This window comes from Rhinolophus ferrumequinum, chromosome 22 (assembly GCF_004115265.2).
Source record: "Rhinolophus ferrumequinum isolate MPI-CBG mRhiFer1 chromosome 22, mRhiFer1_v1.p, whole genome shotgun sequence".
Taxonomy (NCBI): domain Eukaryota; kingdom Metazoa; phylum Chordata; class Mammalia; order Chiroptera; family Rhinolophidae; genus Rhinolophus; species Rhinolophus ferrumequinum.
The window spans coordinates 49109325-49123939 of NC_046305.1; the positions used below are offsets into that span (position 1 = coordinate 49109325).

Below are 14615 nucleotides of genomic sequence, written 5' to 3' on the forward strand. Positions count from 1 at the left end.
CATTAAAATTCAATTCATTAAAAAATTTTGAAAATATGAAAAATACAGCTACCAGAGAAAGGCAGAACAGAAAACTGTATATGTATTATGATGAATCAACAACTTTTTAAAACTAAGACTAAGTGTAAAAAAAAAAGACCAAAAGATGTACACCAAAATATTAACAGTGGTATGACTGTGGGTATTTTTCTTATACTTCTCTTGATTTTCCAAATGTTTCTAACCACTTTTAAATGTAATTACTTTTAAAATAACCACCCCAGAAAATCTTGTAAAGGTGCCAGAGAAAAATGAACAAAGTATAAATATGAGTTAATTATGTGTAAACATAAGAAATAATTCTGTTGCTATGTAAACCTACCTTAAAGTGTTACAATGTTTGTTTTTAGTTACAACTATTTTCCTTAAATCTTTTAGAAAGTATGTGTCACAGGAGCCATGATATATTGTTACATAGTTTAAATAGCAACATAATGCCAAAGACTCAAACAATTCACAGGGTACTTTTTTTCCTCTAATAATCCTCATAAAGATTTGAAAAGTGCTTTTAAATGTTGTAAGAAAGTAAATGTCCTCGGTGTTTCCAATTAAAGAAGATCTAGCAAATCAATAAAGGCATGCTCACAGCAAAGAAAAGCATAATCAAAAGAAAAAGCAAAATACACACATCCTCAAACTTCAGTGAGTCTTGACACTTTGTGAAAGCAGAGAATTAAGCAAAAGTTTCTTTGCAGCTTACCACATTTACCATTTAGAGAAGTTAACACATGAGCACTATCTAGTTTTCTATTCACAGCCAACAACTCAACAGACTATATTAGTGAGTAAACAGTATTCAATTATTCCTCCTCAAATGTGGGGTAAGTCTGGCAACAGGGTAATCTCTCCCTGTTAGGTACTGGTTTAAATACGTGGCTGTTTCATCTTTGAGGCGTAAAAGCCTTCCAGAATCTCCTCACAAAAGAGGCATGAGTATAAAAAGGGATGAAAAAGAAGCAAACAACGATTTAAAAATGCACCTGCCTCTGAATAAGACAGCATACTGTGGAATGGAACCACAGCCTCCTGAGTGCTTGATTCAGCAAGCAAAACTGTATTTTAAAGGGATGCTATTTGTTAAAAGACAACGTATTATTAAGGAGACAATATCTGTCTCCAATCAAAATAGTATCATCATGTTTTCCTTACCTCACAAAATACACACATGCTTTCTTCACATGAATAAATAGATGTGAAGGTGGGAGAGCTACTCTTCACCGAGAAACAGGTTCTGCAACACCCATGGATCCACCCTGTCTTTGGGAGACAATGAATGTCTTGGCACGACGTTTGGCTGATGTAGTCAAAGACCCAGAGTGACTGCCCAGCTGCCAATATCCTGCCAAAGGAACAAAGCTGAAGACCAGAAACTGCCCCAGGCAGACCTGTGGGGAAGGTGCTTCAGTCCAATGGCGAGAGAGACCCAGGCCCCTCACTGCCTGGCCAGAAGACCAAGATCACCAGAGCTGGACCAAGGGAACTGGCCTGCCACTCAACAGTGGGAAGGGACAGCAAAACGGCCCCCCCCCCCCCCCCCACCAAGAGTTTGCTCGGTCAGAGCTAGTAAAGCCCCACCTTTGAGGAGCTGGTAGAACAGGGTTTTGCCAAGACAAGCACTCTGAAGAGGGTGAGGGAGATGCTAGTGTGATTAATCAATGCCACCGAAGGCAGCACCTTTGGGCGCGACCAGAGGCATCGCCGGGCTATGACGAGAAGTTCCTTCGGCTCCTGCCCCTGAGAACCAGATCCTCCAAAGATGATTCTTCTACCTTAGCGTGGCCTAGATCAGGCTCGGCATCCAGGCCTGAGAACACAGCCCTCTCTCTGGCCACAAAGCCACTAATAGACATAATAGACACCACAACGTGTGCCCGATTTATATTTACACCCTCCTCAGACAAAGGGGTCTTTGTTTGTTCCCCGAGTCAAGTTTTGATACTTCTAAATTATAGCAGAGAAACAGGAGAACATCAGCCAAGCCCAGCAGGGGTGAAGTGGGGGTAGCTGTTTCCCGGGGGACCCAGCGTCCCCTCCCCCACACCCCAGAGCTCTCAGTCACCCTGACTGCAGGAAACCGCTTTCAGGGAGCACAGAGAAGTGACCAAACGACTGGATTTCGTATTCCTCATTGTGTGCTCATCTGTCTTGTTTCCGTGATGACGTCAGCTCCTGGGGGGCAGGACTGTACTATCTCCTACTTGGCCAGGGATTCCCACACTTCTAGAAGAGCAGCATACCCTACGCTCCCTGCCACGTGATGCTAAGGGAAACACACACATTAAGGAGGAAAACACCCCACCGTCCTCCCCAACACACCACCGAGAGCGCCAAGCTCCAAAGATAACTCTTAGAGCCGACAGCGAGTGCTCCTCCCACGGTATTATACAGAAACATCTATTTACGTGTATAAATACGTCAATAAAATAACTACTTTGCTTTTCTCACTCCAACCTATGGCCTGTCGCATCCCCTCTTCTTGGCTTTCCTCTTCTGCTTAAGGCCATGATATGTCTCCCCTCTAAAGCGAGGAGAGAAAGAACCGATCTCCAACAAACCGTCCCCCTCTCCCAATAACCATCACAGTTCGTTCCAGCCAGAGGCCATGAGCAAATCCTGGCAGATCTGAAGCCACTTCCTTCTTCCCGTCAAGGACAATCCCATCAAGTGTCTTTGTCAGAGGAGCCTGTCTGGGCCCCTTCGTGCAGACTGCTCTGTTTGCCTCAAGAGGTCCTTGATTTCTCCTCTATTCTCCTGTTTTGATTCCGTTTGCTACAGCAACCCAGACATCCCAGAAGCAGGACTGCCTGCAACGGGCGACCCTGATATCTTTTTACATGAACACATCCAAGGGAAACCTCTGACATTAGATACGTCTTCACGGGTTAACAAGGCAGACATCCCCAAGGCAGCAGCATTCAGGAGGGCTGAGGACAGAATTCCGTAATGGACCCAAACGGGTGTGGAACACCTGTGTATTCTGGCACTTCAGGTAACATTCTGATGGAGGGTTAAGGAGGCTTCCACCAAAGTCACGCATGACACACGCAGCAGTCCTAAGACTTGGGATAGTTGGCAGAGTCTTTTTATTAAGACAAAACGAACTTTACCAGCCGTATGGAGAGGCTCAAGCAGCTGCCTTCTCCCTAGCGAGCTAGGCTTTCAGCAAGAAGCAGGCACGTTCGAGGAGAGAAAAACGACCACAGAACCCAGTCAAAGCAACCCACTTCTCTAGCACTGTCAAAGAACAAACAAACAAAAACTAAACAACAACAAAAAACCCTTAGCGTCCCCAGATTCACTCTGCAGTGATCCCCAAACTTCCCTAATATAAAAATTACTGGCTCATTTCTGAAATATACACATTCTCCGACACTGTTCCAGAACCACTGACTCAGAATCTCCAGGAGAACACTCCACACTGGATCGTCCTCATGCTCCTTGGTGGGTTAAGCTCCTTTAATGGAGGGGTAGGTGTCAATCAGCAAAGGGTCCCGCTTTGGGATTCTGTCACCCACCCGGGGTCAGGACTTTCTGAGGCAAATTCCTGAGAACACACCAGGGATGGGGGCAAGTCAGTCATAAGAAGACAGAGTACAGCTGAACAGAAGATCCTTCTAAGAATTTGAGCTGTCTCCGCATGGACTACCTGCCCCCAAAGGCAGAGAGCTGTCTATCGTAAGAGGTGTTCAAGCTGAGAGAAGGCAGGCTACCTCTTGACCAGGATGTCGTAAGAGGGTCACATCCACCATGGGATGGGTAGAAAGAGCAGATGGATTTTAAAGTGCCAGCCAATACACAAATCCACAAAGAGGAAAAGTCCAGCTACCCATTAATTAAGAAAAAGAGATAGCATAAGTCTGTAGGTGGGGTCAGCTTTCAAATGATCTTTTCAAAGGAGAAAGGAGCATAAAGACACACCTCTGACTCACCATCAGCCTCTCCTCCAGCATGTCCGAAAGGCGGAAAGGACAGAGCAGGAGTCACAGGTGCTGAGACCAAGACCTGCCACTCTGCCAGACGAGTGTCGCTGGCCAGAGAAGACATATGTGTGACACAGTCCCTGCCCTCCAGGAGTGAATCGTGTTGCACACACTACCCGGCTCACTCAGACATGTATTTATCAAGTCTCATCTTTGGAGCTTTTGTTGGTGGTAGTGGTTTTCAGGGAACTTTCTTGGTGGTGGGGGGGGGAAACCAAAACAAATTTTACCAAATGTGCATGTTCTCTCAGTCTGGTATAAGTTGGCAATACCCAGCTCACAATGAAAAACATCTCAAAAAAGTTACCTAAATGAACATAAACTTAGTTAACGCTAACTTCAAAACTTTAACAATACTATTCCAACAGTTCAGAAAATAACCAAACTACACTCAGGAATGGCAACTCTGGGCAAAATAATAGAAATGGCTGGTCTGGTAATAGGGGACACTGTAGCAGCAACTGAAGTGAGATGCAAGAGGTGAGTGCCAGTGCCTGTGGGGCAAAATTCCAAAGTCAAAGTGACCTTTATGAATTGCAGAAGTTATCAGAAAAAGAGAGAAGAAACTACAGGGGAGAGAGAGAAGTTCAAAATAGCAAGTTTAAATAAAACATCTAGGGAAGGGAAAAATTGGGTTTTTCCCCCAATGTAAGGTAAGCACCGACTCTTGCAAATACTCCTTTGAAAATTGTCTTGGAGTGCCACAGCAGCTCCAAATAGGACAATAACTAAAAGCACTTGTTCAATTGAACAAACAGTTATTGACAGCCTACTAGATTCCAAGGTACCATGCTAGGTACTAGTGTGGAGACACAATTCTTTCCCTCAAGCACAGATCCACGATAAGCACTGGAGAATGTTCTAAGTGTTTTGTGTACCTGAGCTCATTTGTACAAGAGATGGATGTGGTGTGGACAGGGGATGAGGCTTGGGACTGACGACCCAAAGAGAGATTCTCGCATCAACTCTGTCAATTGGCTCAGGGAGTCTGAAGAGGACCAAAACAGGACAGTATCCTTCCCACAAAGTCACAAGACTAATTAATAAGAGATCTGGAGGGGAATTCTGCTCTTCTAGCTCCTACTCTTTCCAAAATATTATGCAGGCGGCGGACTGATAGAGCAAAGCAGAAGGAAAAAACAAAAACCTTTTGATGTCATGTCATTTGCAGCGAAAGGGAAGAAGAGAGGAGGAGAATCTGGAAAGGATGGGAGAAAAATGAAATGTTCAAGTTGTGACATCAGATAGACATGTCAAGGAAAGAAGCACTTAAATAAAGAGCATAAACACAATATATGAATAATGTAAAATCTCTTCTTATATGCTCATCCAAATTGTGGCTTAGAATTTTTTGCTCTAAAACCATTAAGGATATAGATATAGATATAGATACAGATGTAGATATAGATATATACCGGGGGTGCCAAAAAAATGTATACACATGACTTGTATTCATCTCTTGGTATCGGTATATATCGAGTATTACAATTTTAATACGAAAAAGAGATAACAGAGAAGCAAAAGGGGTGGAGGATTTATAATCGTATTATTCAACTACATGAAGTCTTTCTAAAGAGACAATGGGGATCTATTGTGCCCAGGTGAATGAAAAGAAACGGCATTATACTCCATGGCTTTTATGTTCAACAGAGGGTTCCACCCTGGAATGGCTGACTAACAAGTTAGGTTCATTCTGGAAATTATTAAAATTAAGAAGGAAAGGCCCCGTACTCATACCTGAAGGCAGAGTCATGAACTGTCAGTAGGTTCCAACCAAGTTACTGTATCAGAATCACTTGTAAACCCTGAAAAATATAGATGCTCAAACCGACAGCATCAGAATCCCTGGGTGTTGGGTCCCAGAATCACCCCAGCTGGTTTGGAGGCAGCCAGGACGTGCAGCTCTGTTCTCTCACAGTGGACAGGGCAAGAAGGGGGACCACTGAATGGTATCAGAGAGTGGGAACTAGATCAATGCAAATTTTGTGGGCAAAATAGAATTTCTGTGGGTATGATATTTTTAAAATGTATTGTAATGCTGCTCTGAAGCACCCAAGCATATCCCACTGAATTTAAACATTTTTCTAAAGGTCCCGAAGTCAGCAACTACAGTTCAGGTGAACCAGAAGTTACTCCTCCATGCCACAAGAATCCTACAGAAGAGGCAGTAGAGAGGGAATGGGGCTGACAGATGCCAAGGAGATGTGAGTAGATATTTTTAAAAATCAAACCATCAGGAAACAGAAAAGAGAGACTAGAAATAATCCCTCTCTTTCCTATCCTTCTCTCCCCACCCCCAAAACGAATAATACTATAGAAAGAACAAGAAAGATAAAGGAAAATAGTTTTGGGATGAATTTCATCTCCATCTGGAAAAAAAAAAAACGCACACACAACAACAGTTACTCTTTGTGATTTTTTTTTTTTTTTTAAGCAAGGGAAGAATGTGGCTGAGAAATTATCTAGCAGGCTGTAAAACCAGGGAGTCACTTCACATTGCACAGCAAAAGAAAACAAGGAGAAAAGGGTGGTCTTGGATAGCTGTTTAGACAATCAGACAGATGGGTTGACAGCTCTTTGCTTTAGGAACTCAGTGATGTTTAAATTAACAATTGGCCACAAGCCAAACGCAGGAACACTCAAAAGTTGGGAAGGGTGTGTTACAATTGGTACCTTGGCAAAACACAAATGATAGTAGAAGATTAAGAAGACTGAAGAAGGCTTCACTGCCAGACTCTGAAAAAGGTTTAAGATTTGTACTAAGAAACAAGTTTCTAATCTCTTCTATTGCAGTTTAGCACCAGAAGAACACCTGCCTAAAAATCAAAATATTTAAATCTTGTCCTTTGAACTAATTGACTAACACTCAATTTGTCCACCTAAAAGTTAGTCATAGCAATACCTCATCAGTGCAGAAGTATAAAAAAGGATGTCTTTCTATATACTGAGGTTCTAGAATGAGAGAAGGCTGACATCCGTCTTATCATTTCACACTTAATTTTGCAAATCTCTGCAATCATATTTCTTATTCCCTCCAACTGTCTGAAATAGGTTGCTTCTGTATTTCTATTCCATAGGTGAGGAGCCTACAAATCATGAAGGTTGAGTTCTTTACTAAAACAAGTTAGTGGTAGACCAAGGATTGTAACTCTCAAACTAACCCGTTGTTTATACTCCTCTCTATCCTAAATCTAGACTTATACTAAAGCTTTCCACTCAAAGAAAAAGGAAAGGCAAAAACACCATTTACGTGCTTTGTTAAATGCTTCTGAAACAACAGTTTCGATCATCATCACATCAGCCCCTGGCCCACTTCTTAAATTCTTAGGGACCTAGAGTTGTATGGAATATGAACTTCCCAAGGACCTACTGTGTTTCCTGGAAAATAAGACCTAGCCGGACAATCAGCTCTAATGTGTCTTTTGGAGCAAAAATTAATATAAGACCCAGTCTTATATTATGTTAGATAAGACCGGGTCTTATAGTAAAATAAGACCGGGTCTTATATTAATTGTTGCTCCAAAAGACGCATTAGAGCTGATTAACCGGCTAGGTTTTATTTTCAGGGAAACACAGTCGTTGGTGCTGAACAGCCCAGCACGGTGATAAATAACCTTGTTCTCTTTCCAACATCGATGATGGACAGGTCCCCCGCCTGTTGCAAGTGAACAAAGAGCAAATTTTTCTGAAGCTCATCATCTTCTTAACCTTTTCTTTGTAAAGAGACATAGCTCATGTACCAGTTTTTTGGTCAAGGTAAAATACTCCTTCATATTAGGCTAGGAAAAGCAGGGGCCGCTTGCGGCTTCACAAACAGACACAAGCTATCATCCCACTGGAAGCAGAGATTCAGAGAAAACCAAAACCCAGCCCTGCCCTTTCGGAACACCTTTTGACTGCCATGGGTTTAATACACCATTCTCTTGAGGAATCCTATTAGCTGGGTAATTTCATTCCCATTTTATTGGGGGCGTTCATAGAGCGGAGCTGGATTTGAACCCAGGATTATTTATGAAGCTCCAAAACCCAAGCGCCTTCCACTACCCGGTCGGAGGAAACTTGGAATCTGAAATTGTGGGTGGGATGGGTAAGGAATGACTGCATTTCCTTTCCTTGGTCCAACCGCGTTCAGAAATTGTCGCACATATCCAACCCGAAAGAGGCCTGCGAAGGCAGCACTTTGAATGACCCTCTCCACTGTTCCTCACCCACCCATGCCCCACCCCCAACCTGCCAAAAGAGCAGCAAATCCGGCTGCCAGGTTAGAGGAGTTGGTGATCGTCACACCACATTCCTGGGGCTGGACACAGACCGCAATAGCGCCTGAGCTGCGCGCCTCGGAAAGAATAACAGCAGTTGAGATTTTTAAATCCTGTGGCCCAGCGTGCAGCCCCACCAGTTCTCCTACTGTTCCTGCCTCCACCTTTCAAAGGCCCCGTGCAACACATCGGATTCGTCCCGCCCGTGGATTCGGAGTGTCAGACTCGGGCGCCCCGCGAAACCCTGGCCCCATCCAAACCGACCCCACCCACCCGGACTGCGTGCCTCCCCTTTGGCACAGCTACTGGTGGCCGTGAAGGTGCAAGCCGTTGGGCTGGGAGGCCCTGCCCTCGCCGACCCCCCCACGCCAGAACCTGGCATTCCTCCGCTCAGCCCCTTTGCGGTCGGCGGCCAGCGGGGGTTTGTCGCAGGCAGCCCGCCCTCGGTTCCCCTTCAACCCCAGGAAACGCGGAACCAAAAGGGCAAGACTGCCCAACTCCTAGAACTCCAGCGCCCACGAAGGGGAGTTTCTGAGCCTCGCTGCCCGGCCTCCCTCCGGCCAAGGAGGCGTGTGTGGGGCCACCGGCCGCAGGGAACAGGCGGCGGCGGGGAGCGCGGGGGCAGGGGCGCGCTCAGGGGGCCCCCACGATGCCCCAACTTTCTGGAACCCAGTGGCCTCAATCCGCGCCGGCGGCAGAGCCCGGCCTTCTCGCACGGAGGGGACCAAAGGGGGGGACCGGGCGCCCCAGATGGCCGGGCGGGGGCGGCGGTGCGCGACCAGGGCGCGGGGACAGCACCCCCGGGCCCGATACTCACCACGCGCAGGGGCCGCGCGGCACAGCCAGAGCGCCAGCAGCGCCCACAGCCGCGCGGGGTGCAGGGCGGGCATCTTCTCGGTCGCCTCCTCCGCCGCCGCCGCCGCCTGGGCAGATCCACATGGAGAGGGGGTCCCAACAGAGGAGCCCCCACTTTCTGCGCTCCTCCTCCCGCCCCGGTGGCGCCCGGCCTCGCGCTGGCCCCGAAGCTCAGGCTAGACGCCTCCACTCCCCGCACCCCGAGTCAGCCGTGCCCGGGACGCCGCCTCAGCCGCCGCCCGAAGTTCGGCTCTAACTTTCTCGAGTGTGCAGTCTCGTGTGTCCTTCCGCCTCGGCCGCCTCCTCCCACCGCAAACCCCGCCCCCTGCCGCCCAGGCCGGCGGCCGCCTGCGGCGCCCAGGGGTTTCCCGCAGGAAGAAGCGCCGGCCGAGCCGCGCGCGGAGGGATCTACTACGAGTCCTCAGCCTCGGCCGCCGGCCCGGCCCGCGTCGAGTCCCGACGCGCCTTAACGCCTTCAGCGCTGGAGCGCCTCGCTGGGCCCGGCCTCTGCCAACAGGGGTGGGTGTTAGGACGCTGAACTTCAGACGCTAGGGGCACTGAGATCGTGAACTTGCCCGGAGAGCCGGCCCTCATCCAGGGAGCCAGGGATCGCCCGTGTCACACACACACACACATCCACACACCCCGGGGTGGCCGGAGGAATGCGGCGGACGGCCTGTGCTGTCACAGAAGGAAATGGGGGCCAGGGCGCCAAAGCCCATTTAAAATGAACAGAGCCATCAGCTGGGTTGTGCTGCCTCATTCATTCATTCATTCATTCATTCATTCATTCTTCACGCATTCATTCACTCGTTTAGCAAATGTTTCTTAAGCGCCTTACTTTGCTGGGCACCGTAGGAATGGTACTAAAGTCTCATGATGCTCAAGCTACTTTTGAGGATTTAGACGTTGCTGCAGTGGGTAGGCTTTCATGGAAGAACTGGGATGAGAGCAGGATTTTGAAAGGTTAGGAAAATTTGTAAGGACGAGGAGAGCAGCTACGGATATTCATTGTAACATTGTTGGCAATACCAAACATGGGGAACAGCCTCAATGCCCACCCATAGAGGAAAGGATGGATAATGTATCGTATATTTAGAAAATAAAATACACAGCAATTGAAAGAGCATGTTCATATACGCCAATAGAAATACATTTCAAAAATAAAATGGTAGTGAAAAAACCAATTGCACAAGGAGATATAAAGTATACCATGTATATCTATTTATATTTCAAAACAATGCCATAGATTATTTATGAATGCACACCACACAGTATATAGTAAAAGAATATAACCAGCATAGCGGTTACTTCCAGCGCAGGAGAATGAGGGATGGAATCAGGCATGCGTACAAGTGGGCTTGGTTTTTGTAAGAAAAGAGTTGAAATAAATCCAAGAAAAAGTTGGTGTGGCCGTAACATTCTCCTCTGGGAGAGCCCCCATAAAAGGGTACAGATAAGGGAAGAAGTAGATGAGTTCTGGCACTATTCGCAGTGACAGGAGTCAAGGAGGGAAAGGGGGTCGGGACCAGGACCCTGAACGACAAGCTGAAAAAGAGGGAGGGGTGGGTAGGAAGGGGGGATAGTTATCTCTCAGGTCATAGAAAAACCATTGAAGGTCTTCGCACAGGAGTGAGACTTGATGGAAAGGAAGGTTGCTCTGATAATCCTGCGCAAAATTGTCAGGCGCAAAAGGTGAACGAACGGGAGTCCGAGGGCTAGTGAGGAGTTTGTGAAACAGTCCAGGCGGGCATGGCTGATGAAGGCCTGCACTACTGAGGTAGATGTCAAAATAGAAAGGGAGGGATGGACTGGGGACAATCTCGAAGAAAAAGAAAAAGGAAAAGACGCGGGTGGGGCAACCCAATGTGACTAATTGGATGTGGAGGTTTACGATCCTGTCGGGAAGGGAAATCCTACCCACAGAGCCTCTCCCGGGCTCCTAGAGGACAAAGTCCAAACTTCTAAAAATGGTCAATACAAGGCCTTCCCTTCCCTGGGCCCCCTCGCTTGTCCCCTCTGCCCCATTGTGAACTTTACACAATAACAGTATTGCATGAGTTGAGATTCCCCCCCAAACATATCTCCTTCCTTCAGTCTCTGTACCTTCTGTTCCCTTGACGCGGAATGACTTGTAGTCCCCTCCCCTCCTCCTCTTGAACTTCTAATCATTTATCCTTCAGCCCTGAGAAGGCTTTGCCGACCTTGTAACCAATTCCTACCTCGGACAGACAGTCCCTCCACTGTCCTGCTTCTTTATCTGACACTCATCTCTATTTTTCACACAGGACTGTCTGTATTTCTATCTTTTCCTCTAGATCAGGAGGTCCCGACGGGTAAGGCCCACGGCCTCATTCGTTCCCAGAGCCCAGCCCATAATAGATGTTGAACTAGAAGGTAAAATGGCACTGAACAAGCACAAAGCAGTATGATCAGCGGCCTCTGAAGTTCCCAACCGGATTTTCATAAGCACTTTATAATAGATAAGCAAGTGTTATGAGTGAAACTAGTCACCTTGGGATGCTAGAAACTCTTTGCAAAAACAACACAGTCCAATTGTTTTGGAATTTCCCTTGTGCAAATATGTTCAGAGAAAGATAATAACAGGACGGTTTAGCTGCTGACTGATAGTTACCAGCTTGATCGTTCTCTTTCCTCACTAAATATAGTTCGTAGTGACTTGGCTGTATACAAATTTTAAAAACCACCTACAAAGATTAAATTTGTCCCTATTGAGATATATTCAGAAGGATGTAAATGTCATCATCCCCAAAGAGCAGGTCTGGAAACGACTGGCTGTGACATCACTATGACAATAGGTGCGGAATTTCTCAAGGTGACTCTTTGAAAGAAAGCGATCATTATGTTACATGTGTAATAACTTGTGTGGGATTTGTTATAACGTTAGACTTATTGCATACATTCCCCATAAGGACAAGGAGAGTAAAGAGTAAAATGTTATGAAGGGAAGTAGGAGAAGGGTATGATGGAGGAGATGTTTTTAAAAATATGTTTTGAAGGAAGCTATGGATATAAATTGGTAAAAAAGAAAACAAAAAAAGGGGGAGCTGAAAATCAAGGGAAGAAACTGGAATTGACAAAGACTGAGAGTTGAGAACCAGTAAGTCAACTGGCATTTGGATGAGTATTTACTGTGGGCCAGTTCTGGTATGAGCAGTCCAGGGATAAAGCCAGAAAGATGAGTAATCAACAATTAAGACCCAGTGTGACAGCTGAGGGACTGTGACCTGTCTCCGCCCAGGGGCAATCAGGGAAGGCTTCCGGGAAGATCTCAACAGCTGGTCTAAGAAGTAGAGGACCAAACGATTAATCAGGTAAAGAGGAAGAGGAGACTTCTCCTGTTCAGTGGCCTAAACTCTTCCAGGCAGATTCTGGGGTCCATATCAAGCTTAGGTTGAGCTACACCACGCATCTCAGCACATAACCCAGGGATGTGTGATGAAGTGTTTGCCGAAGCAGGAATTAAAAGAGAGCTTTCTTTGCAACAAGTACGGAGGCTGGTGAACAATAGAGACCAGAGCCTGTTCCCTAAAGTGGGAAGGCAAGGACTTAGGCAGGGGCCGTGGGAATGCAGAAAAGCCGGGCTTTGGCTCCTAAAGTTAGTACCCACTTAGATGAGAGAGGAAAGGTGGATGGGCCATCAGCAATGACTTCCATATCCTGAGGCTTGGTGAGCTACTCCCGGATATAGAAAACACAGGAGAAGGAAAAGGAGGTTTGGTAGATTAAATAAGCAGGCAAGATAAGAAATCGATGGAGCTGGAAGAGGGAAACTGCGTTCTCCAGAAGCAGCAGTGGCTGTTGACTGCTTTTGCGAGAGCTGGAGGAGCCTGACTGATTTAAAGGATGGAACCGCGTTGAAATAGGCTTCCTACTACTGAGCTCTCCCGCAAGCTAAGCCTAAATTCCACTATGTGCGTTTAGGTGACTGGTTCCCCGATCCCTAGCAGAAATCAGGGGGTCTTGTGGTGCTGTCTCAAAACAGGAGTAGCAGCTGAGGCCATGAAATGTCAGGATGTGCCTGGAGATTTCAGGCCCAAACGTGCTCTGCAGTTTTAACGGCTCAACTGGAGTGCGGAATGGTTTTCCCCATAGACACTGCTTTGAGTCAAAGCAAGTTCTACTTTATAGGAGAAATTGGCAGGAAAACTACCAGGTGATCCTATAACTAATCACAGTGATTGCTCTTCAAGTTCCATAGCTTCACTGATCTGGAAAAAAATTTTTTTTTCTCAATCTCCAAGCTCACATTAAAATCTACAGACTATTAATAATAGAAAACATGAATAAGGGCCACCCCTAGTTTTCGTTGTAGTTGAAACTGAAAATATGCATGTATGTCTTTATTAATTAAAATTCACATGTAAAGTTGTCTCCCCAAGACAAATGCAGAATTGGCACTTACTTTGTTCTCATGTCTGTTCTCTCAGACCCAGGAGGCTGTAAAACCCCTCAAGGGCAGAGAGACTGTGTTATTTGTCTATTTTGCCTCAGTTCCTAGCACGGTCGTTCGTGCACAGACGTGCACAACAATGTGAGTTTTAAATAAACGTGGAATGAGGGGCGTGTATAGCCGTGTGAATTGGAGAGCGTGACAGAATGTCCAGGGGTTCTGGAGCATTCCAGGATGCATCAGGTAAACACTATAGATGTTGCAGAACAGATTCTGGGGTCCACATCAAGCCTAGGTTGAGCTACTCCACACGTCTCAGCACATAACCCAGGAACCCAGCGGTGTGTGATGAAGTGTCCAGGGACACAGGAATGAAAAGAAAGGTTTCTTTGCAAAACAATGCCTTCCATTTGTGCAGTGCTTTAGGCTTTCTAAAAAACACTTTTAAGTTATTATCTCATTTGATTCTCAAAGCGATCGTGGGAAATAGCCAAGCCAGTCATTATTATCCCCATTTCCCAGATGAGGAAACTGAGAGTTTAGGTGTCTTGCCTGAGGTTGAATAAGTAGTTAGTGACAGAGCTGAGACAAACCCCCCTACGTCTGACTTCTGATTCAGTCTCAGTCCACGGTTTCTTTCTGCAACAGAGTGACGCTCGTCCAAGACAATTTTTAGTGTAGGAACCTCTGGGCAAAGGTCCACCAGCTTCTTATCACTGCCATATTGGTACAGAACAAGCTGACCCACTGTCATTAGAAATGCATTCTTTGATTTAATGGAATTGTGAGGGAGTCTACCCTCTGCAAAGCACACCCTTGACTGTGGCAATACAGACATGAACCAGCTGCAGCTCCTATTCTCAGGAGATCACAGTGCACAGTGGAGGGTGGGGGTCAACAGATAAACAATATAACTACAACAGAGACAACGCACAGAGCCATGGGACAGTGGACAGCACTGTGGTTAATTCTAAGGCCACTTTCATTTTGTCCTGTCCCCAGCCTGCAAGATCTGAATGGACCGAGGTGGCCTGCGGGGTCTCTGGTCCCGCTCCCCACGTAAGAACG

General features: G+C 46.4%; 1 protein-coding gene across 1 annotated transcript in view; it reads right to left on the reverse strand.

The window, feature by feature from the left end:
* NOTCH2 (notch receptor 2) overlaps positions 1–9738 on the reverse strand; it is a 147755-nt gene extending 138017 nt beyond the window's left edge. Inside the window, exon 1 of the mRNA XM_033092161.1 lies at positions 9096–9738. Within this exon, the coding sequence (XP_032948052.1) occupies positions 9096–9168 (73 nt within the window). The 5' untranslated portion in view covers positions 9169–9738. The remainder of the gene's footprint in view (positions 1–9095) is intronic.
* Positions 9739–14615: the final 4877 nt, after the last annotated feature.